The 22,877-nt window shown below is 32.1% G+C and overlaps 2 protein-coding genes across 5 annotated transcripts in view; both read left to right on the forward strand.

Moving 5' to 3' along the window:
• The first annotated feature begins 5,220 nt into the window (after positions 1-5,220).
• LOC126749110 (nicotinamidase-like) lies at positions 5,221-8,343 on the forward strand. Its single transcript, XM_050458745.1, has 6 exons — positions 5,221-5,346; positions 7,026-7,212; positions 7,269-7,365; positions 7,419-7,690; positions 7,762-7,930; positions 7,993-8,343. The coding sequence occupies exons 1-6, from the start codon at positions 5,312-5,314 to the stop codon at positions 8,229-8,231; spliced, it is 999 nt and encodes a 332-aa protein (XP_050314702.1). The 5' UTR covers positions 5,221-5,311; the 3' UTR covers positions 8,232-8,343.
• Positions 8,344-19,690: 11,347 nt separating this feature from the next.
• LOC126748443 (glutamate-gated chloride channel) overlaps positions 19,691-22,877 on the forward strand; it is a 95,584-nt gene continuing 92,397 nt past the window's right edge. For all 4 annotated transcript variants that reach the window (XM_050457696.1, XM_050457698.1, XM_050457697.1 and 1 more), the window contains exon 1: positions 19,691-19,988. In XM_050457696.1, coding sequence (XP_050313653.1) covers positions 19,936-19,988 — 53 coding nt within the window. In that variant the 5' untranslated portion in view covers positions 19,691-19,935. The remainder of the gene's footprint in view (positions 19,989-22,877) is intronic.

The raw sequence follows: 22,877 nt of genomic DNA on the forward strand, positions 1-22,877 counted from the left end.
GATTCGCTGCGACCTTACTAAAGCTTACTTCTAATAATTCATTTGTTATAACTAAGTCTAATTCATCTAACTAAAACTCTTCTAAATATAAGTCACTAGCTGCTTTCAGTTTATTTGTATAGTGCTCGTTATTAATTTCCAGGAGTTCTGTGTCTAAAGTGTCTCTGGTTTGGTTGATATTTTTAATTTTCCTCGCTACCAATCGATATGGTGTTTATAACTGTGACGTTTTGGACAATTTTCTTTCCCTTTGTCAGTACATATTAACCCATTGAAAATCTTTAAGCTTATGTAATAAATGACCTATATTTATTATAGTAATATACATTTTGATTACACGTCATGGGGTATTTTATGTACACACGTACATAAAATACCTAATTATCTTATTAAAGTCCTAAAATCTTTGGTAGAAATTTGTTCGACCGGGTCATAATGAGGCAGCAATCTTAATTTAAAACGTCAATAGTAGGTGATTGCTTTTAGGTGTTTTTACATTTTTGTATATCATCCAAGATGAGGCCTGTTCGCCATTTTAAAAATAGTTTATTTTTGGCTTTTTTTTTAAATAATTAAAAACACGTCCCTTAATTTTTTTTTACAAATGGAATTTGGGAAGGGTAAGAGGGAGTGAAGAATTCTTACGCAAGCTCTATAAGTCGCAGTCTGCAACTTAAAAAAAAATTATTACCTCCAAAACCTACATCAAGTCTTTTACCTAAAATTACTAAAATATTTGTTATAGTTGATTTTTGTAGGAAATAATCTTTTTCTTTTCATATACAATAGATCTACCTAATCTGGAAAACATCAAATTGGAGTGGCGTGAGTATTATAACACCTTAATGCTTATGGCAATATAGCACGCACTACTTGGGTGTGGCAACTTTTCGGGTTAATAAATATCTTTATGTCGTCCTTGAAATGTCTACACCAGTTTTTTCCATTTTCCAATTTTCCACGGTATAAAATCGAAATGTTCCTCTACAAAATTTATATATATGTAGGATATATTACTTATGTCGCCATCTATATTTAAAGTCATTAAACAATGGGACATATTTGAAAGCAAACTGCATAAGAGTATAGATTTATTAATAAATCCATTATACATTTTATCGTTGATTGAATATTTGTATTTTATCTAATATTCAATCAACGATATTATAGTATACCTGTGTTAATAATGCCCCAAATCAACAGGAATAAAGTGTTTTATTTAATATTTAATTAAGACAAGATTATTCTTATTTATTTCACGTTTGGTAATGAATACTTACTATTATTTGAAAAATGAATAAGGAAATTATAAATAGTTTTTGTTTTTTTAAATAAATTGATTTTCTTATTTTTCCTTATTTTTATTAGCTTAATTTTGATTTCATTTTCAATTTTTCTAAATCAACTTTTCTACATTTTGAGTTTTTTAATACAACAATAAGAACAACCATTTTATTTATTCAATTTAATTCTTTTAAAATCAAAGGTTTTTCTAAAAGGGAAAAGTGACGTACAACACAAACTAGGAGTAGACGTAATAAAAGTTGATAAATGTGTTGCCCTCTCCATTGCTTGCCGCACTCATTCAAAAATGCCTACTGTGTTTCGAATTGTTGCGCAACTTGCCTCTATCCTATTTCTTAATTCTTCAACATTTTCAATTGAAATAGTATAATATAATTGTTTTAAGTAAGCCCAGAAGAAAAAGTCTAATAAGTTTAAATTGGGAGGTCGCACATGCCACGGTTGTGGACCACCTTAACTCCTAATTATGATAACTAAATGAAAACTAACTAAATAATAACTAAATAAAATAGGTAAAATGGTTCCATTATTGTATTTAAAAACTCAAAATATAATAGGTGGCGTTCTCAAATAGTGACATCAAAACTACCAACCAATTTAAATTTAGCACCTTAGAAAACCTTCCTATACCCAATTTAATATGCTTACTCTCGTTTACTGTCAAATTATATAGAAAAATTAAAAATGAAATTAAAAGTTGAGATTACTCTTATTTCCACTAGTTGCAACGTTGTTTTCAGTGCAAAATTTAGTTGGTTTTGCAACGACGTTTATTTTCGACCAAACTTCGACGTACTACACTATCGCAACTGTTGTAAAACTACGCTGTTTTTAGAACATATTTTTACTATAGGTAGTAGCAGTTAGCAGTAGTAATTTACACTTAAAACAACGACGTGCAGACGTGTACAATTTTTCGATACAAAAACCCAGTAAGAACAACGTTTCCTCATCGTTAGCGAATGGGTATTAGATTGCCTGATCGTCTGTGTTGAGCATTTTTCGCTGTAGAGAGCTTTTTGACAAGAGTTTTAAGAAGAAGATGAAAAACAAAGGTAGAGGGAATAAGAGGAAGAAAAAACATTCAATTCAACATATAAACCTACTTAATCTATATTTTTATTTTTATAATTAATTTTTTTGCTTGGAATTATTGGGCTTAACTATTTTCGTTTTGCTTTAAAATATGAAGAGATATAAGACTACATATTTTGCAACTTACTACAGACGCAAAAAAAAAACTTGCAATGGAAGCAAAAATGCCTACAACTAGCTTACCTAAAGTTGATATGGATTATGTAGAATCAATGGAAGTGACGAAAAATAGCAGTGAAAAGGTTTGTATTAAATTTTACATATTTTCAGTTTAAAATACTGGGTTTACCTACTTTTTGTAAATGGTTTCCTTCATGGTTCCTATGTCCTAGTTTATAGCCTTTCTTTACAAAAGAGACTAACCAGTTTGAAAACAATGGTAAATTTTATAAAGTTTTATTTTTTAGGATTTATACCGGGTGGTGCGTCGCCGAGCGGAACATAGGAAATCCCATGTAAATTTTAAGGGGGTCAATTATTGGCTTCCCTGTACATTTTACAGAAAAAATGTAAGGTAACTTTTTGAAGAGACCAATTTGGCAAACTCTCGTGCAAAGTTTCAAAAAATTTTAATAAGCGAATCTTGAATTATTCAATTAAATGTAATTGCAAAATTGCCAAATTTTCGGTTCAGGTAAAACCAGACACCAGCCACCAGCAAACAATTTGTTATAAGGCCTTGTCAAATCTGACGTACAGCCGAATACAAGAATTGTTTATTTTTTCATTTTATCAATCTCACAACCATACATTTAAAGTATAGAAAGTAAAAGATACGTTAACATTACTTTTTTATCTCAACTTTTATTTAATATAACGATGAAGTTATATTAAATATTTATATCTATTTTTTCGTCGATTGAATAAATCATACTTGTTTTCAAATATCGACTGTCACTGATTTATTGACACTTTTCCTCACGTCAGTGACAATATTCATTTTACTGGTGCCCGTTTGGTTTTACCTGAACCGAAAATTTGGTAATTTTGCAATTACATTTAACTGAATAATTCAAGATTCGCTTATTAAAATTTTTTGAAACTTTACACAAGGGTTTGCCAGATTGGTCTCTTCAAAAAGTTATCTTACATTTTTTCTATAAAATGTACAGACAAGCCAATAATTGACCCTCTTAAAATTTATTGAAATATAAATTATTAATATTAAAACAATAATTGAAATATTAAAGTTTCAGGTTAGGTCCATCCGTTCTTCCTCTTGCTTCAGGCTAACCAGGGACAATAAAAAAAATTACTTATTATTTCTTGTTCGAAATTCGCTATAAATTCAGGGCGCGCGTGTTATTTAGGGCTAAAATAACATCTTTTTACAGTTAACTATGTTCCGTTTATAAATTAAGTGCTTCAAAATCTTTCAAAAAGGAGTACGTATTTTATCCGTATAATTAATTCACTATATTAAACTACATACAATACTAATAAGGACTGTTAAAAAGATGGATTAAAAAGGTTGTATTTCTGGAATAGCTGTCTACTGGAGTTATCTATTAGTTTATTGTTAAAAAAAGTAATTAATTTTTCTGTCGTTATGGCGTCCATCCGTCCAAAAATCAGTAACTCTAAAAACGTTGCAAAAGCGTTTAGAAAGTTAACGGGTAGTCACTGCATAACGTTGAGACAACCAAAAAAATCTCATTCAAATTGGTGTAAAACGGGGTTGTCTTTACGGTTAAGACAACATAACAATGCAACGTTGTCGCGTCGAAAAATTGCTAATTGGGGAGCATTTTCGGACATAGGTTTAAAAGAAGTTTATTCAATATTTTGACAGGAGGAATACGCTCTTACATTTTCGTGAAAAATTTCAAGTCATATCATAATCTTCATTAATTATTGATGAGGGTGGACTTGAAGCTAGAAACCTGAATCTGGATTAAATTGGATTTAACTGTTGCAGTAATAAAGCTGACTTTAGCAGGGGGATTAGAGTATCACTTTCACGTAAATAATTTAATAAAACTCATGCTTTATTACCTGATATACAACTTAACAGACAACATTCTTAAGAATATATATATATTTTTCTTAATAACAAGAATTTCCTTAAACAACTTTTATTCAAAGAAAGAACATTTCTTAGTCAAGAGTCACAAATAAGAACGTTTCTCTCTACCTTAAAAGCTTTTGATAATTTTCTTAAGTACGGTCCAAAAACCGCCATATTTGAAGTTTTAAAATGCATAACGAAATGTTTTATATACCCTTTATATCCTATAGCAAAATTGGAGTTCGAGATGTGGGCTTATCGCAGAATGCTGAGAATTTGGCAGTGCTGGAGTTAGCACCACGACCTTTTTAAGTCTGATGCAGACAAATTAAAGATCACGTGATTGACCACCAATCTTCTAGCAGGACAAGGTATTTAAAGAAGAAGACGAAGGAGAGAGACAATTGTTTTTTTTAATATACGATACATGGATACTCGAACTCTAGAATATATTTCTCTAGGCTAATTTCCAAAAAATCTAGGCCACAGAGAATTTTTAATACAAGGCCATCAGTTGTTCTATTTTGGAATATTCAAAACACTTGCTTCAATATAAAGGAATGTTGTTAGAATAAATTCGTTCTTATTAGTAAAATAAAAAAGTTGATTTAAAAAAAAAAGTTTGTGCCGCAATAAATAATGTTTGACATGGCAATTTTTTCCGGCAATACTTCAATTCTTTGTTCCTTTTTAAATCAAATTACTCAAATTTAGGACCGTCGCTGGGATTTTCGTGCCAACTTGTGTCAGCTACACATGAATTTCCTGTCTATAAGAAATATTAGCTTTTCCTACCCACACTGTTTCGGCATTCGGTAACGTTTGTCAGTTTTCACCTGAATATATACCTACCTTTTGTTACCACAGTTAATTATAGCTAGACTTTCATATTGAAGTTTTGTAATGGATGCTTGTTATCGAGCATTCGATAAAGATGGGTAAGTGTATAATATTTTAAATACTTTTTGAATATTTTGAAAGTAAAATTTAAGTGTTTGGAGGTGACATTGTGTAACTGCTAATAAAATAAATAAAAAAATAAATTTCGGTAATTTTTATTTTGCTGGATTTTCTCAAATAACCTGTTGCTAGTGCAGTTAGAAAAATTAAATTAAATATGTATAAGACAGTTGTTGGGAAAACCGTTTAATATTTACAGTTTTAAGCAATGAAATTTGAATTGCTGTAATTCGTACAAATTTTTACTAGTACATTCATTACATTCCTATACATTCCTATGACTTCTTACACTAGGCAGATATAAACCACTCATAACGTTTACTATCCTTCTTCCAAAATCAGTGCAAACCATAGACAATTAAATAAATAAAATTCCAATAATATTCTTTCTAGAAAAAAATCATTATTATATTTTCCTTTAATAGAAGGTTTTCTACCATTACTCACCATTTCAACAGAAAAAAATATTTCACTTTTTCATATTCCTTAATATTGGCGAATGCTCGAGAAAATTTCGATGCGATCCTATAATACTCACTTAGTGGAGGGTTGGGTAATTTATTTATTAAAGACTAAGAAGCTATTTTTTTTCTTTTCTTAAAGTGCCATGTCAGTTAGGTAGGTGTTCTCTATATTCTATATACATAAATATCTGTTATTTGCAGAGTCTCAAAGTGATCTAGATTCTTTAATTCCCGTCCAATGTCGGACGTTGTACAACCAAGATAACTTCCTGGGACCAATACCTATTTAGGTCCTTTAATTTTCCCTTCTAATATTAGCCGTCGAAACTCATATCTGATCCTTCTTTATTATGTGTCCAAAATATGCTTTTTCTTTATTGCCTCTGTAGTTTTGCTCTTTTGATGCCAATCTGATAATTTAAGCATTCGACGAAGGGTCCATATTTCAAATGCTTCCAGGTTGTTAATTGACGAGGCCTTAAGAGTCCACACTTTCGTGCCATAAGCTACACATAACATGTGGTAATCCTGAGTCTCAATTTATTGTCTATAGTCGGTGGTCAACTAAAAATTTACTTAGACGTAAGAATGCTAGATTTCTTCGTAATGTCGTTTCTGACGAAGGTTGTGAACGAATGACTGAAAATAGTTGTGAAAAACGTGAAAAACCGTGTTAGCATTGCAAAACATTAACGAAGAACTGTATTAAGTCCGGAAAGTGTGAAAAATATTTCCACTCGGCTTGCATTATCCAAGCAGCAACACAAAAATCAGCAAAGTGTCGCTACGTTCCCAAGTAAGGCTGCGAGGAATCCTGAAAACATGAAAAAGATCTTCATAACATGATCATCAAACTTTCAGACGAAAAAAACGCTATTTTGGAAAAAAATAGCCCTCTTCTATAGGCAGAAAATCATAGAATCAAGGAAATGCAGGTACAAAAAATAAAGAAAAACATAATCAAAACGGTTAGGTTAAGCTGTCGGAAAAAACCGCGCCAAAAATGTTATGTGAGGTAACATTGCATTAATCTGTCACATGATATAGATTTGCCCAAACAAATCGAAAAAGCCCTTTAAAACATGGATCAACCAGTAAACTTAAAAAGTTTAAACCTTGCTTAAACTACATTCATTTTTTATCGCCTCTATGACCTCCCTCAGTTTCTACCATATCTGTCTATTTATTTTAAGAGATGGCTACCTAAACCTGGAAGAATTCCGTCTGTTGACACGAGCCCTCTTCAGAAATGATCGAGGAAAAATTTATCATCTAGACGAGCAAAAGCTGATAGACATTTTTAACGTGTTCGATATTAATGGAGATGGACAGATCGATAGAGAGGAGTTCACTTTTTGCTGGAATCATTGGATAAAAATTGTACTTGACTGCATGTCTATTAACAGAACATTAACTAATGGCTAAAATTTTTCCAGATTGTTAGACCTATATCGGCTTTTTTAATTGTTGACGTACAGAACGACTTTATTTCTGGAACTCTTAATATCAGTAACTGTTCAGCTCAGCAAAATGGTATATTTCTTCTACACTAAAATTCCTTAGTTGTATTGACGTGATTTTTTTAGGTCTAGATGTAATAGAACCAATAAACAAACTTCTAGATACCGTCAAGTTCGATGCAGTATTTTACTCCCTCGATTGGCATCCCAGCGACCACGTGTCGTTCATAGAAAACATCAATGAGAGAAAAATAGATCCAAGCAGTCCAGTGACAGCTGAGACAGCGCAAACTTATGACACTGTCATATTTTGTGGATCTCCTCCGCAAAAACAAAGACTATGGCCCAGGCATTGTGTTCAGGATACTTGGGGCTCTGAATTACACAAGGATTTAAGGGTAATAATTATCAATAAAAAAATGTTTTGTTAATAATAATAATAATAATAATAATAATGACTTCATTTTAGGTCATTGAAAATGCAACAAAAGTGTATAAAGGTACAAACCCAGACGTAGACTCCTATTCAGTTTTCTGGGATAACAAAAAAATGACAGACACCACTTTGTGCGCTCAGTTGCGCATGAAAAACGCTACTGATATATATATTTGTGGTTTAGCATATGATGTATGTGTAGGTAGGTCAAAATTACTTGTTTTTCCATGGCCTCAATTATCTTTAAATCCTTCTTTACATCAGGTGCTACAGCAGTAGATGCCTTGGCAATAGGATATAGAACTATCCTTTTAGATGACTGCAGTAGAGGTGTGGATTTGGCTGATATTGAAAAGACCAAGAACACTGTCATTACGAACAATGGAGTGATTGTTAACTCCTCACAAGTTAAAGCAATGGTGGAAGGTAGAGATAGACGATCAGAGTTAGGTTACAAACTTGCTATGGAGTTAAAGTCTACCCTAAGAGAAATAAAATCATAAATTAGTTAAAATATTTGAAAAATTTACATGTTAAGTAGATTGTCGTTGCTAGTGTTTACTTTTAAAATTTACTCATTGTTTTTGCTTGTTATAGTAAATGTTTATTAATGTTCTTGGTCCCTTTTATTAGAGCCTTAAAGAATACTCAATTCATTGAGCAGAACAGTGATGAGAAAAATAAATTAGAAATAATTAAGACCATGAAGCATCGACACAATGATAAACCTGCTGAAGAGGAAGAATTTCAATTTTCAATAGAATTTTTAGAAGATTTTCTGTTATAATTCTTTGCTAGGAATTAATTACCTTTTGTAAAATATCTTCAGCATAAAGCTTCTAATTGAAGACGATAGCTTTAACTACTATAATGAAGTAAAAATTGAGTCGAAACTGATGTTAGAAGAGGGAAGTGGCTGTGTTGCTCGAAAGACAATACAAATTAATCAAACCAGATGTATTCAGAGCAATTTTATTTTAAAAGCTTAGCGGAGCGCTTTCGGCGTATGAGCCATCATCAGTGCTAACTGAAATGAGTTGGGTGTTACATGCGTAAAAAACATTATAGTGAAAGGTGAACCAATGGAATGTACTCACTTGTCAGTTAAGCCCAGAAGTTTACCATCGTGGGAACACATTTGATATTATTAAAATTATACATAACATTTAGACACACTTAAGACTATACAGAACACTAAACAGGACGAACAGTATTTAAAAACGGGGAGAACGTTGGTCTCCTTTGTGTTTTCTTTACATTTTATTGTGGTTTCTTAGATGGCGGGAAATACTATGTCAAATTAGGTTAGCCTACAGTTAAGTTCACTTTAAAATTAATATTTATATTATGCGAACCTATCAGAGTGGTAATAGCAACAGATCGGTCTAGATGCCATTATCGTAAATGATGTGCGGTAGTGCGAGTTGGTTTTAAATTGGTGGCACAAATTAGACTACAACAGTGAATTTTTGTTCGGATAAGGAAATTGTTATCCTTTAAGGATGTAAAAGCGAACTTTTAAATTAGATAATTGCCAATGCTTTTAATTTTTTTTTTAATTGTAGAGTCTCCTATGGGCTTAACTGACAAGTGAGTACATTCCATTTGTTTATCTTTAACTATAGTTTTTACGCATATAACACCCAACTCATTTCAGTTAGCACTGATGATAGCTCATACGCCGAAAGCGCTCTGCTAAGCTTTTAAAATAAAATTGCTCTGAATACATCTGGTTTGATTAGTTTGTTTTTTTTTAATGCTACCAGGGACTTAAAGGTCTTCCGATAAAAGAAATCTATAATAAAAATTTGCGCTTGAAGGAAAACTTGCCCCTCACTTGTACTTAAATATACTTGACTCCTGACAGAAACTTATTTGAATATGAATAAGGAACAGCACATACCATAATAACACTCATTAACGCTTCTAGGTATGCTTGTGCTAGTTTCGTAAAATTAAACAGTTTGCGGAGAAGCCTTAACTTATATACCACTAAGTAAATGAAACAAGCAATGAATATGGTGGCTGTTTATATATACGTTTATTTCTGGACCTCTTGACTTATAATTGGATCAAAATGCTCCCTTTCAGGTAACAGTAAAAATATAAAAAGACCCTTTTCCAAATTTCCGATTAGAAAAATTGGATTTCCTTTCTCGGTTTCTCATTCTTCAAACTTACTTTTGTACGCCAATTTCTCTTTCAGTGATTTTCCTAATTCGAGCGGCAATGATTCTTTTCCGTTGTCGTGTTTTTTTCTTTTGTAATATGATAGGATAATCTAAGCGTAGCATGTAATTTCAATTTTAATAAAACATCTAAGGTATGTTTATATTGAACCAACAAAGGCGCCTATATTTTCCATTAATTTTTAATTAAAATGGCGCTTTTAGACCAGAATATTCATTAAGAGCTTATACATACCTCAGAATTCTAAACAAGGCTTTTATCCCCGATACTGCTTCCGCTATAGAATCAATAATTTCGCCTCACGTACAAATTCGCGAAAACAAAACTCTCAAAGCTAAATATATGTTCTTGAATATACCTTCCTTTTATTTAGGCTCCGGGAATGGCATGCAATTTGATATTTAAGCTTATTATCTGCTTCTTACTACAGGCATTAGATGATTCAAAGAATTATCTAAATATTTTTATTTTAAGGATCTGCAGTGCTTATATAGCTGAAATGTGTAAAAACATTGATGGTAATCTCAGACATTTCTTATAATTAATGGTTCCCTAAAGATTAAAAAATCGATATTGATCCTATATTTTCAGATATACGATAATACATTTTGCACCCAAGTGTCGTTCAGGGTAGTAATGAGAGATGAGGAAAATGAAGTTTGTAACGAAATGATGTTCGTCATGGATGGTGAAATAAATTACGTATGATAATTACGATTTGGAAATAATTCAGGCACAATGAAATGCGGAGGAGGTGGAGAAAAGATAACAAATTCTATTTTCAGACCTGAAACACACCCTACAAATATTAATGATGTTTTTAATATGCGGTGAGATAGGAGATAAGCTACGTAAAAGTAATAACAAGAAATGAGTTGCAGATAAAATGAAGAAAGGTAAAATTCAATTATTATTGTACGATCGTAAGTGTATCGCATATAGTGAATTAAAGATGCCCTGGAAAGCAAGAAAATGCGTAATAAATTTGTGTATCATCTGCCCGAAACCTTTCCCAAGAACTATTTAAAAAGAATAATACCAGTTGGTCAAACTTACAATATATCAGCTTCGTTCTTAAGGCTGTATGATTTATGGTATTGGAAGCCTTGGTATTGTTGAAAAATTAGATTGGCTATCCGAATTTGTAAGAAGACCTTTATTAACATTAGCGCGGAGTGTGAGGGGTCCTAGAATGTTCATCTAACGATGCTCGGAAACATTTTTTTTAAGAACTTTAGACATTGCAGCAAGAATTGTTAGAGATTTGAAGTCAGACGAATGTTTAGGGAACGGTTTTATGCAGATTTAATAAATATCAGGATTTACGCATAAAAGTCTCGTATAGTATTATTGCTCCTCAGACTAATAATTAAGCATCCTACAGTTTCTGTTTATATCTGCATAAACTTTAATCTGGTGTCTATAAATTAGCATTAAATTATTTTGATAATATCTCATTTTTTGTTGGTCTCTGCAAAAAATGCTTCAATTCAAATCGAAGCAAGTAAACTTAAATTTTCTTAGGCGTGTAAATCTTTGTGTTCATGAAAATGAAGAATATTTTCATGAACATGGGAAAATGAGGAAATTGTTTTTTTTACAAAAAAAGTTTAGGATATTTAAAACCATTAGAAGTGCAGTGTGAAGTGCCCTCTGATGGCCACAGTGAAAGGATGTGCATTTTCGGGTTTTGAATCCCAAAAAAACCCTGGATACAAATTTTTAAAATAAAACGTTAAAAAATCTTCATAAATTTATAAAAAAAATATTTTTACTATGCATTTTTTTCTTAATTTATCATCAAAATGAAACGCCGCGGCCGAGGTTTATCCGAGAGGGAATTATAAAAACACTTGTTAATAAGTTGTCAGATATTTCGGAGTTGTAGAAAAGACCATTTGGTTCTGGATAACTATGACTCCAACGAAGACAAATAAAGTGATTCATCACAGTCCTCAGATTGCTTCGTTCCATCACCACCAGCATTTGTCCTTAGAAGTTGAGTCAGAATCAGACTAAAAAATGCAAACTCAAACGAATGTAAATCGGCTTATAGACTGGATATTGCTGGCTGCCTCTTTCACTCCTGCAAAAATTATGCCTTCTGAAAGATCTGCTGTAGTAGGTTTTTTATAAAATATTTCCCTATTCATTATATATTCCTATTAGCGAATTCATATTCTAAATAAGACCAACAAACGAAATAACAATACCGATAAGGGAGAACTACAAAAAACATTGGGATGCATATTTGATGCATTGCTCTGCTTCGACCGATTCTTTACTAGTGTCAATTTATTGGAAATCATAGAGTTCCCCGCTTTTGGTACTTACATCAATACTCGATTTTAGCAAACACGTTCCTAAAATGGAGGGTAACTAAAACGTGGAGATGCTCAATTCAGGACCACAAATAGTGGGCAGTTATGTGTCAAATGGCAAGATACCAAAAAGGTTCTACTAAAGAGTAATTACCACAAACCAGACATTATCACTATAAAAAAGGAATCGGAAATCGGAGATCAATAAAGGACTGATTGCCCCGAAGCCACATCGTTTTATAGGATAAAAATGGGAGGTGTTGATCGAGCGGATTAAATGATTGATATTTATGAACACGACAGAAAATATGCAAAATAATGGAAAAAAGTATGGTACACATGCCCCAGTATGTGTGCCGTAAATGCTTGGATTATACAGTGCATTCACGATGAAAACAAACTAATTTAAAATTCAGATGTTTTTTATTTTTCGGACACGTCGATAAGGATTGTCACTTGCGCGTATTTTTGCAATAAACATGTTCTATACGGGATACCTCAAGTAGATACTATGGCGTCATAATTAATTTTTTTAAATCGAACTGATATTTTACAATTCTACGATATATTCTGAATACTTTTTTGCATACCTAACGTCATCGGCTTCTCAAATTTGACGTAATAGACTAATGAAACAGACGACATAAAAAATTATACAACATTTATTCAACTGATGTTCAATTTGTTATCCTTTTACTTCAATGCATTTTTGACGCCGGTAAATAACTTCCAATTGCACATATTCAATCACTTGCAGATCGATTAGTCTAATTTCTTATGGAATTGCTTGCTTTAAATCATCAATATTATTAAACTTTAAACTTCAAAAAAACTGATAAACTTTTGACTTCAAATAGCCCCATAAGAAAAAATCTAATCGGGTTATATCAGGTGACCTTGGTGGCCACTTAATCGGTCCTCTTTGTGCAATCCATCTGTTAGGAAAAGTTGCATCAAGAAATGTTGTTAAAATCATATCTCGTTAAATTATAATATTAACTCCAGTGGACTACTTCTTCAACAAAACAACTAAAGCAGGGATAAGTTCAAACTGTAGAAAGTTCAAGAAGCGCTCTCCGTTAAGTGTTTCTTCGAAAAAAAAGATTCGATTATTCACAATACCTGCCCACACATGAATTTTTTGAGGGTGATGTGCGTGGTATTCTTGGTACCAATGAGGATTTTTTACCTGACACACCCTGTAATCAAAATTTTCAAAATTTTCATTGCAGAAGCCCCATTGAATCATTGAATAAATTAAACTAGTTGCAATAAGTTTTAAAAAAATTTAATGATTTTATTTCATTAGTCTGTTACATCATATTTGGCAAACCATTGACTTTAGGCATTTGATTTGCTATATAAAAAGTATCGCGAATATATCATAGAATTGTAAAGAGTCTTAAGGTACAGAGTGTTCTATATAAAAAAAATGAATGTTGACGCTATACTTTCTACTTAGGCACTCTATATAGAATTTTTTTATATCAAAAAACGCGCAAGTAATAATACTAATCGATGTGTCCAAAAAATAAAAGAAGAAAAAAATATCTGAAATTTAAATGAGTTTGTTCCGTTCATCGCATTATATAACGACCTGAGGCGTGAAAAAGAGAAGATTGCTTTTCTGACATTTCTGGTAAATTTTGCTAAAGACCTCGAAGCAGAATGTATGAAAAATAGTAATTTACCACCACCTAAAAAATGTCCAATTTCCAAAAAAAGAAAACTGTACTGAACCACGCTCTTACATCTTCCGTTAGAGGGACAATTATTTGTATATTTATTTGTTTTTTTTTTTACTAGAGTGTCATTCAGATTGTACTAACAAAGATTTCTCTCTGTAATGCCGTAAATCTGTAAATAATTTTTATTTTTTCAACAAATCAATATTTTTTGTTTCTGTGATTTGGTACCTGATGGTATACATCTCCTGGAAGGGACAATATAAGAAGTGAATGCCCAAAACAAATATCGTACATACATATGTACCATGTCACCTACCACCACCTCCGTGAAAAAAAATCTAATAATAAAATACGGTTAATTGACAAAAAATTAATAAAAGTAATAAGGTAAATTTAACTTTCATAACTTTTTTCATATTAAGGAATGAAGGGATTAAATCGGCCTATTTTGATCTCAGGTATATGTGGTGAGTTTTTTGTCTGAGAATAAAACATTAATGAAATTCTGGAATCCTTTGCTTTACCGTACATTTAAGGACTGGTATATTACATACAGTCCTTTCATTTCAAAACAAACTACCCTTAATACCTTCTTAAAGAAAAAAACATATCAATTTAAATATACAGGAGAAGTTTAATTTTATATTTGATAAAGTTTTCTCAACCACCTCCTCACCTCCAGTCAACCTCATTTTGATATGACAAATGGGAACCTGCATCGTGTGATATATATTATAATATATTTATATTTCATATAAATTTGATTATAAAGTTTGCAATGTATTAACATTTCATTGCTTTTAAGCAGAGGTGGCCTCCCTTCCACGTCTTGGCACCCCTGGACTTGCTTGGTACTCATTTGTCTCTTTTTCGGTCTGCACGCGCTCTTCGATCTCTTCTTACTCCGCACCGAGACTTTGCTACTTTTGGCACTCTTGCTAGACAACTTGTGCAACTTCGACATGTTCCTTCAGGCACGTACTCGCTGCACGATCGTAGATGGGGCGACGGTCGCCGCCTGCGTGTTCAACTGGGCCATCTTGGACTTTTGCTCGTCCACGTCCTTTTTCAATTGGTCATTTTGCAGCGAGAGGATGTTGTATTTGCTCTTCAAGTGTTCGATTTTCGTGTTTATCTCGCAAAACGAGGCGGACTTACGTTTTACCTCTTTTAGGAGCCGAATGATCTTGCAACAGTCGGTCATCGTGGCTGGAGAGGGATTCTGAGACTTCTATTGCCATTGGTTTAGGTACTAAATAGATGATTTAATTTGGCTTTAGACAAAAATATTTGACTGACGTCAGGTAAACATTGACAATCGAAATTCAAAATCAACAGCATTGAAATGTCTAGTCAACAGTATCAAACAAAAATTAAATCGGTTAACGTGTCAACGAATACTTTGATGTGTCAAATGGCTATCCTATAGTGTGGTACATTATTTAAAGGGCATGCCATCTAGCACCCAAAGGTGTATAGAAAATGTAAGTTGATAGACTTATAAACAGGAAGGGTTTAAAAAATAAATAATTTAATCAGTTCACAGAATTTATTTTATTGAGTGCTCAAAATGTACTCCGCTATTTGCGAGACAATAATAAAGTCGGTTTTGAAATTCCTCCCGAACATTGTCAATTATTTGCCTGCTAACATCTCTACATTCGCGAGTAATTGGATCCTTTAAATAATTAATATTTTCAGGTGGGGCTTTATAAACGTTTTAAGTACCCCCAAAGGAAAAAATCTGGTCGTGTTAAATCTGGCGACCGTGCGGGCCATTCAATTGCATCACGCCTGCCAAATTTCTGAAAACTGTGCATTAAGCCACTTTCGAACTGTCAAAGCGTAGTGCGATGGAGCTCCATTTTGTTGGAAGTACAAATTATTTTCGTTTAGTACCCAATACCATTTTCACCCACTTGGTTTTTCAAAGACTGGACGAGTAAAGGATATATTCTATTTTCGAGAAGGTCTAAATAAATTTGTCCAGTTAAATTTACTTCCAAAAAATTGACCCAGTGATTTCGTTACCATAAATTCCTGCATATATATTAATTTTTTCGGCATACTGAGTATGATCCTCTCGTAAAAGTTGTGGATTTTCATTATTCCAGTTATACCGGTTTACCAGTCCATTTAGAAGAGTAAGTTGACTCGTCACTGAAGCAGATGTTTCTTACCATATTCCCTATCATTTCGCTGGCACATCAGTTCGCAAAATTCAATTCTCCTATCAAAATCGTCTTCTGCTAGTTGTTGAAGAACTTTAATTCTGTAAGGAAAAAACTTTAGGTTTTCAAACCTATTGAAAATGCTAGTTACGGCAATGTTATTCCTGTACCTATTAGAGACTGCAAAAAGAGTAAAATAAATACGCCAAATAGTATACTGCAAAAAATTTTGGGAAGAATTTCAAAATAGCATTAGTTATTTTCTCGCAAAAAATAGATGCATATGTAATATGCAAAACATATTTGGATTCAATGAACTGTTTATTACCATACATTTTTACTGGTATATCGCTTCCACTTCGCTTCAATTTTTTTGGCGAAGTAAGATGTATGCCCTTTAGAATGATGTATCACCCTTAGGATAGCTATTTGAAATACAAAAGTCAATAAAATATCCATTATTTCCAGACATTTTTCGTCACAATTCCCTGGTACGTCAACCGATTTAATATATTTTGCCACTATTAAATAGACATTTTAATGCTGTTTAAAATAATGTTTAGGATGGGTTTCCATTTGACATATACTAATAATAATAATAAACAGTTTTTATTTACCAGCATACCATAAAAAACATATATATCACAATAATCCTAAAACAATATCTGGTAAATAAAGGAGTATTGGTAGGCAACTAAGTGCCAATTCTTCCCCAATATACTATTAAACTAGAAAAAAAATCAAGACAAAATAAAATTAATATAACTAAATAATACATATATATAGGTTTAAAACATTGTTACTTAAAGACAAAAACAAAATAAATTTATATAGCTCGAGAACAAAACAAAACAAAGATAAAAACATAAATAATTAAAATAGTTTCATTCGCGACCATTTCTCAAAATTAAATAAAATAAAACATATTAAATATTAACAAAAAAATAATAATAATAATAAAAATTGTACTTAATAAACTTAAAATGTTATTACCATGTAGATCATACTCGCTGAGTCTGAGTTGAAAACAATATATTTTACGTGCTTTTCCTATACCAATCAAAGGAAAACGAATAGTCGACAACAATATCCATTGCCACAGCCACATTGTAAGTAAAAGACCTTTTAAATAATTCTTTCCTATGTCTTGGTATAGTTATGGTGTTTCTATGTCTTAAATTTAAATTGTGAATGTCGGCTCAAAATTTAGGATCTAGTTAGTTAGTTCTCCTTTAGGATTTTATAGAAGAAGCATGTTTTTTGTAGAATAAACCTGTTCTGCATATTTAGCCACCTAATTTCTGTAAGCTTATGTGAAATCGGGTTTGGACGAGAAGCTACGAGGGCTACAAAAATTAAAATGAGATAAGACTAGATACTCGCAAAGCATGGTTTTTATTTTTTTACTTAAGCAATGTCTTTGTCCATAAATAATTTTTAATGATCCATAGGCTTTCTTTAATAATAATGAAATGTGATCTTTGAATCTCAGCTTTTTATCTAATAAAATACCTTAAATTTTGCAACTTGTCTTAAAAGGAATCGTACTGCCACCAACAGATATACTATGGTTACTATATGGAAGATACTCCTCACCAAAGATCAAAAAAGCTGACTTCATAGGATTCATTTTTAGAGCATGCTCCTTAGATCTTAAATAAATATTTTGTAAATCTGAATTAAGATTTTTAATTGCATTAGCATACTAAGATTTTTTAAAAGAAATATAGAGTTGCGTATCGTCTGCGTATAAGTGATAATCACAAAAATTTAGACAAGAGTAAAAGCTTGCAGTATCTAAAGTATATAAAAGGGGTCCTAAAATACTACCCTGAGGAACGCCTTGCTCAACCGGAAGTGATAAAAAAAGGCTATTATTAAGTTTGACTTGCTGTGTTCTACCTGAAAGATACGAGAAAATTAGATTACATGAATTGTCGGAAAAACCAAAAAAATGAAGAATAGAAACTAAAATTTTATGATTGATAAGATCAAATGCCTTCGTATAGTACAAGAATGGAAACTGCTTTGATCTAAGGATCTTAGTATGTCGTCCGTCACTGCGGCCATTGCTGTGGCGTATGAAAAGCCTGATCGGAAGCCAGCTTGTTTTGCAGGTAATATCGCAAATTTTTGGAGGTGACTACGTATTTGAGACTCCAAAATCTTTTCCAACACTTGTGAAAATGTGGGTAATATACTGATTGACCGAAGATCTTTAAATTCTACAGGAGATGAGTTTTTCGGAAATGGTACAACAAATGCGTGTTTCCATTCTGTGAAAAATATAATATTAAACGTCCCTCTGTATATCTTAATTGACGTTTTTTAAGTCGTTATTAAGGGTGGTTCGTTTTGAAATGAAAGCACTGTATGCTCGTTTAAGACGCCAATATCAATATTTCGCAAAGGCCCGCGCGTTCGCCTTATCTATCACCCATCGAACACGTCTGGATGGGTAGAATAAGGCTGTTGGAAATTCAGTTGAGTGTTAATCAATTTTTTTAGCGAAGTAAGATGAAAAGATATATGCCCTTTAAAATGATGTATCACCCTTAGGGTACCTATTTGAAATACAAAAGTTTGAGGTCGATGAAATATCCATTATTGCCATACATTTTTCACTATTCGCTGGTACGTCAACCGATTTATTTTTTATTGGCACTGTTAATTAGATATGAGGTGAGGAAGTGATTGATGTCAAATATAAAATTAAACGTCCCCCTGTATATCTAAATTGATTTTTTTTAAGAAGTTATTAAGGGTGGTTCGTTTTGAAATGAAAGCACTGTATGTTTAAGACCCCAATATCAATATTTCGGCAAGGCCCGCGCGCTCGCCTGATCTATCACCAAGCGAACAGGGGGTAGAATAAAGTTGTTGGAAATGGAGTTGAGTGTTGGTCTAGAGGTTGCCTCTGGATTTCCTAGAACGCACTTGTTACTCCGTTACTTAAATGTAACGAGAGAAACAAATTATTTTTTTAAATGTTCCAAATTCCAAAATGTATTGGCACAAAAAGTGGAAAACACTTGATAACAAATGGAAATTGCTCGTTATGAAGTTAATGTTATTAGGCGCCACATCGCAAAACGTTCGAGCAATACTAAAATAAAAATTAAATTCGCCTCAATATTCATTCACTTTAAACTCTACGGTATGGTCGAGGGAAAATATGATTTCCGAGAATATCGAGGGTAATTCCTGAAAATAGATTAATTTAAAGTGTGCATTGAGAGTAGAGAGAGAATTTTCAACAAAGGACTCGTTGTTTTACGACGATACAACGTCGTCGTGTGACGCCAGAGGCTGGCGCGGAATTGCAGGGGTGGGGTAATGACGTCATATCGACGCCGTTAAAGCCGTATCCGCAAGTTATAATTAGTTTACGCTTTGTAGTAAAAATTGTTTTAAATCAAATTACCGTTTAATAGGGATAATTTAAGGATCGCCGGTAGGAAATAGAAGCGAGCCGCCGGTTGTGAGTGCACGCCGTGCAAAAACGTTTACGTATAGGGGGATAAGGGTATATAAAGGGAGGAAATGAACGAATATTTTCATTTTCGACTGGAATTTTGAGAGTAGTGGAGAGTGGACGGAGTCGAGAAAATACAGGGCCGACTGTGCCAGATCAATATTCTGCTCTGCGACCCGCCTCGACGTAGTCTAAAATCAGACAGACAGAATTCAGTTGAGGCAGACAACAGACGTTTTTCTCTGTGGTTGAATGTCCGACAGCGACTTAGTCGCATAGTCCATACTACTCTCTAAAATGATCGTGATTTTTTAATTTTTGTTTCACAAAAAAAATCCATAATTTTTAGTTGATCCAGTGCCATGTTCTGCCGGTTCATTTTCATAGTTTTGCTGGAAGTGACTTATCTTACCATGTGAGTAAACATTACGTGTATGCATGTGTAGTGTAGTACTTTGATTAATAGTAAATGGATTTAACTTAAGATTAAGAGTGCAACCGGCAATTTTCTACTATTATTAACTTAAAAATACGCTGTCCAATATTTGTAAACAAAAACCATATGAATGCCCTGCGCATTTTTTAAAACAGTTTGATAAACAGACACCAACGCAACTTACTATTCATGTTCTTTTGTGCCTTTTTATGATATTTTTGCTAAATAAATGATGATTTTTTGAATTCAAATTAAAAACAAATATCTTTTTCTAATCATTTTTGACGCACCTTCAGTGAGATCAATATGGACAAAACAACAATATTATAATTTAAAAACAATCAGTGCTACAAAAATTTAATTTTAACTGGTTTTTAATTTTAAATGCATGATGGGCTTTGGGTGTTGCACTCAATATATACGTGAGTTAAATTTTCAATAAACCATGTAAGATGTTAGTTTTTTAACTAATTTGTTCCCCTTTAGCCCTTTTTTCATATTGGATTCATTTATTTTTATGTTTCATGGCATTAAATAGTGATAAAAAAAGGTATTTCCTAATTCCTGCTTTCTGCACGGCGAATGCGCAGAAAGGCATGTTGTCTTAACAAGGTTTTTATTATTCATGGGTGTTGGAGTTTGGTGCATATTTTCTAATATACTTGCCGTAAAACTTTTCATAGATTTTCGTAATTATTCCAACGAGTTTTATGAAAACTGTGGGTCTTGCATGGGATTTTCTTAACGATGCTAGTTTTAAATTAAAAAATTTAAACAGATTTTTAATGGTAGAAAAAATAGTATTAAAATTTCGAGATTTTGCTAAAACGGTAAACATAATAATACAATGGTATCTCAAATATTTTTTTAAAAAACTCAGATCATCCCGAGAATTTTCAGTAGAGTCTTAGGATTTTCCTGTGATATAATAACAGGACCAGAATATTTATGTAGAGATTTCTGGAATACTGGAGTGTCTACATAAATATTTTCCTAGGTATATCATTAATAATTGGTGCTTTCAGGTTTTAGTGAACAAAACATACAAAAATTGAGAAAAAATTATTCATAACTAAAATATACGTAATTCTTTTTCACACGTCTTAGATATTCTAGTTTTATATTTTTTAATTAAATAATAATATAAATGTTATTATTATTTTTTAAATAATAATAAACTTATTTTCAAAGTTTTGAACTAAAATTGTTTGATTCAAAAGGCATGTTTGGTGTTTTTTCAATGTTTTAATTTTCCGTTATTTAAGCGAAACAAGTATTAACAAGAAAGTCAAATAGAACAATACGTATTCAGCGTAAGAAATATATTAATAGCAGCCTAGCGCTTTCGGCCCTAGATCTATGACTACGAAAAACGTCAACAGTTTATCAATCATTAAAATTATTAAAATTTAAATGATAGCTTGTTTCTTTATAGAATACATAAGGTTCCACAAGTAGAAGAATTACAAAACTAACTTGTTTAGATTTATTTGTTTAATGAGTAAGTAATTTTAAGTTTTGTTCAGTTTTGTAATTTTGATACTTGTGGAACCTTCAGAATTTACTGTTCTATAAGCAAAATTAAACCAGTCATCTTTTTCTGACCACTCTTTTCATAAACGGGTAATTTATTTATCCAATTAATTTCGACCAAGAAGAGCTGGAGTTTAGTTTGCTGTTAGTAGGGACATCATAATTTTTCCACCGAAATAGGCTCGATTACTAATAGAATTACTGGTGATTTTGACTGTGAAATCGGAATGTGTGGTCTCCATTTATATCCCAATTTAAAAATTACCCAAATCATTTAATTCGTTCCAACTTTTTTCTACCAACATTATATGGTCTACACAAAATATAAAAAGCCAATTGCCCTATAAGACCAGTTGTTAGTTTCATCAATACCCCGGTTTTTCAAATTTCTAGCTTCATAATAATGTACTATTGAAATTTTTGCCAAATCCACTATACATCATTAAAAATTCGAAAGAATTGATTGAGAGACTAAATCCTATGATAATTTCCAAAAATGATCTTTAAGGTTTAATCGATGTTGCAAATTTACTTACATCAGTTCCTCAGAGAGAAACAATGGGCATAGTGTCTCAGTTACTCTCACATATAGACAAAGGCAAACTTAGTTACATTTTGTCAATTTTGGAATTTTGCCTTTCTTAAAATTTCTTTATTTTTAACAATACGTTTGATTCTCAAACAACGTGCCTAGCATTGGGCAACCCTCTTTCTCCCTTATTAGCTGTATCCTTGATTATTACCCCTCTACTAGCTGACAATAAAGTTAGAAAATGTATCCGATAAGTCGATTATTGCCTTGTTATAACTAATGCTGACAATTCCCAACCAAATATTATTTATCATTAAATTCACTATCGAAATAGAAGCAAATAAATGTATTAATTTTCTCGACTTACAGATTCCAAAAACTGTATTTTAACTGTACTAAAATTCAAAATTGATTGAAAACCGACTCAAACTGACTACATTATTCCATTTAATTTGAATCATCCTTACTACCACAAAATGTCAGCTTTTAATTGTTACGTGTACAAAGCTCTTAACACCCCTTTAAGCCCTTTTAACTATAATAAAGAAATCAACACTACGAAACAATTAGCAGTTAATAATGGCTATAAGCCAAAGGTTATTGACAACATCACCTCAAAATATAGGTCTAGAAGTAAAGCTCTACTTGCTTACCCTGAGATGAATGAAAACGCTTTAAACAATAATTTAATAGATTACACTTACATTTCTCTCTTTTTAATAGGTCCTATTTCGTTCCAACTTTCCAAAGTATTAACTGACTATATCCCGAACATCAAAATTTCGTTAAATCTGAAAATACAC

This window comes from Anthonomus grandis, chromosome 22, assembly GCF_022605725.1.
Source record: "Anthonomus grandis grandis chromosome 22, icAntGran1.3, whole genome shotgun sequence".
In the NCBI taxonomy this organism is placed as follows: domain Eukaryota; kingdom Metazoa; phylum Arthropoda; class Insecta; order Coleoptera; family Curculionidae; genus Anthonomus; species Anthonomus grandis.

Coding starts and splice junctions, on each gene's coding strand:
- LOC126749110 (XM_050458745.1), top strand. CDS start 5,312: ATGGATGCTTGTTATCGAGCATTCGATAAAGATGG. Junction 7,366..7,418: donor CTGTTCAGCTCAGCAAAATG/GTATATTTCTTC, acceptor TGATTTTTTTAG/GTCTAGATGTAATAGAACCA. Junction 7,931..7,992: donor AGCATATGATGTATGTGTAG/GTAGGTCAAAAT, acceptor TCTTTACATCAG/GTGCTACAGCAGTAGATGCC.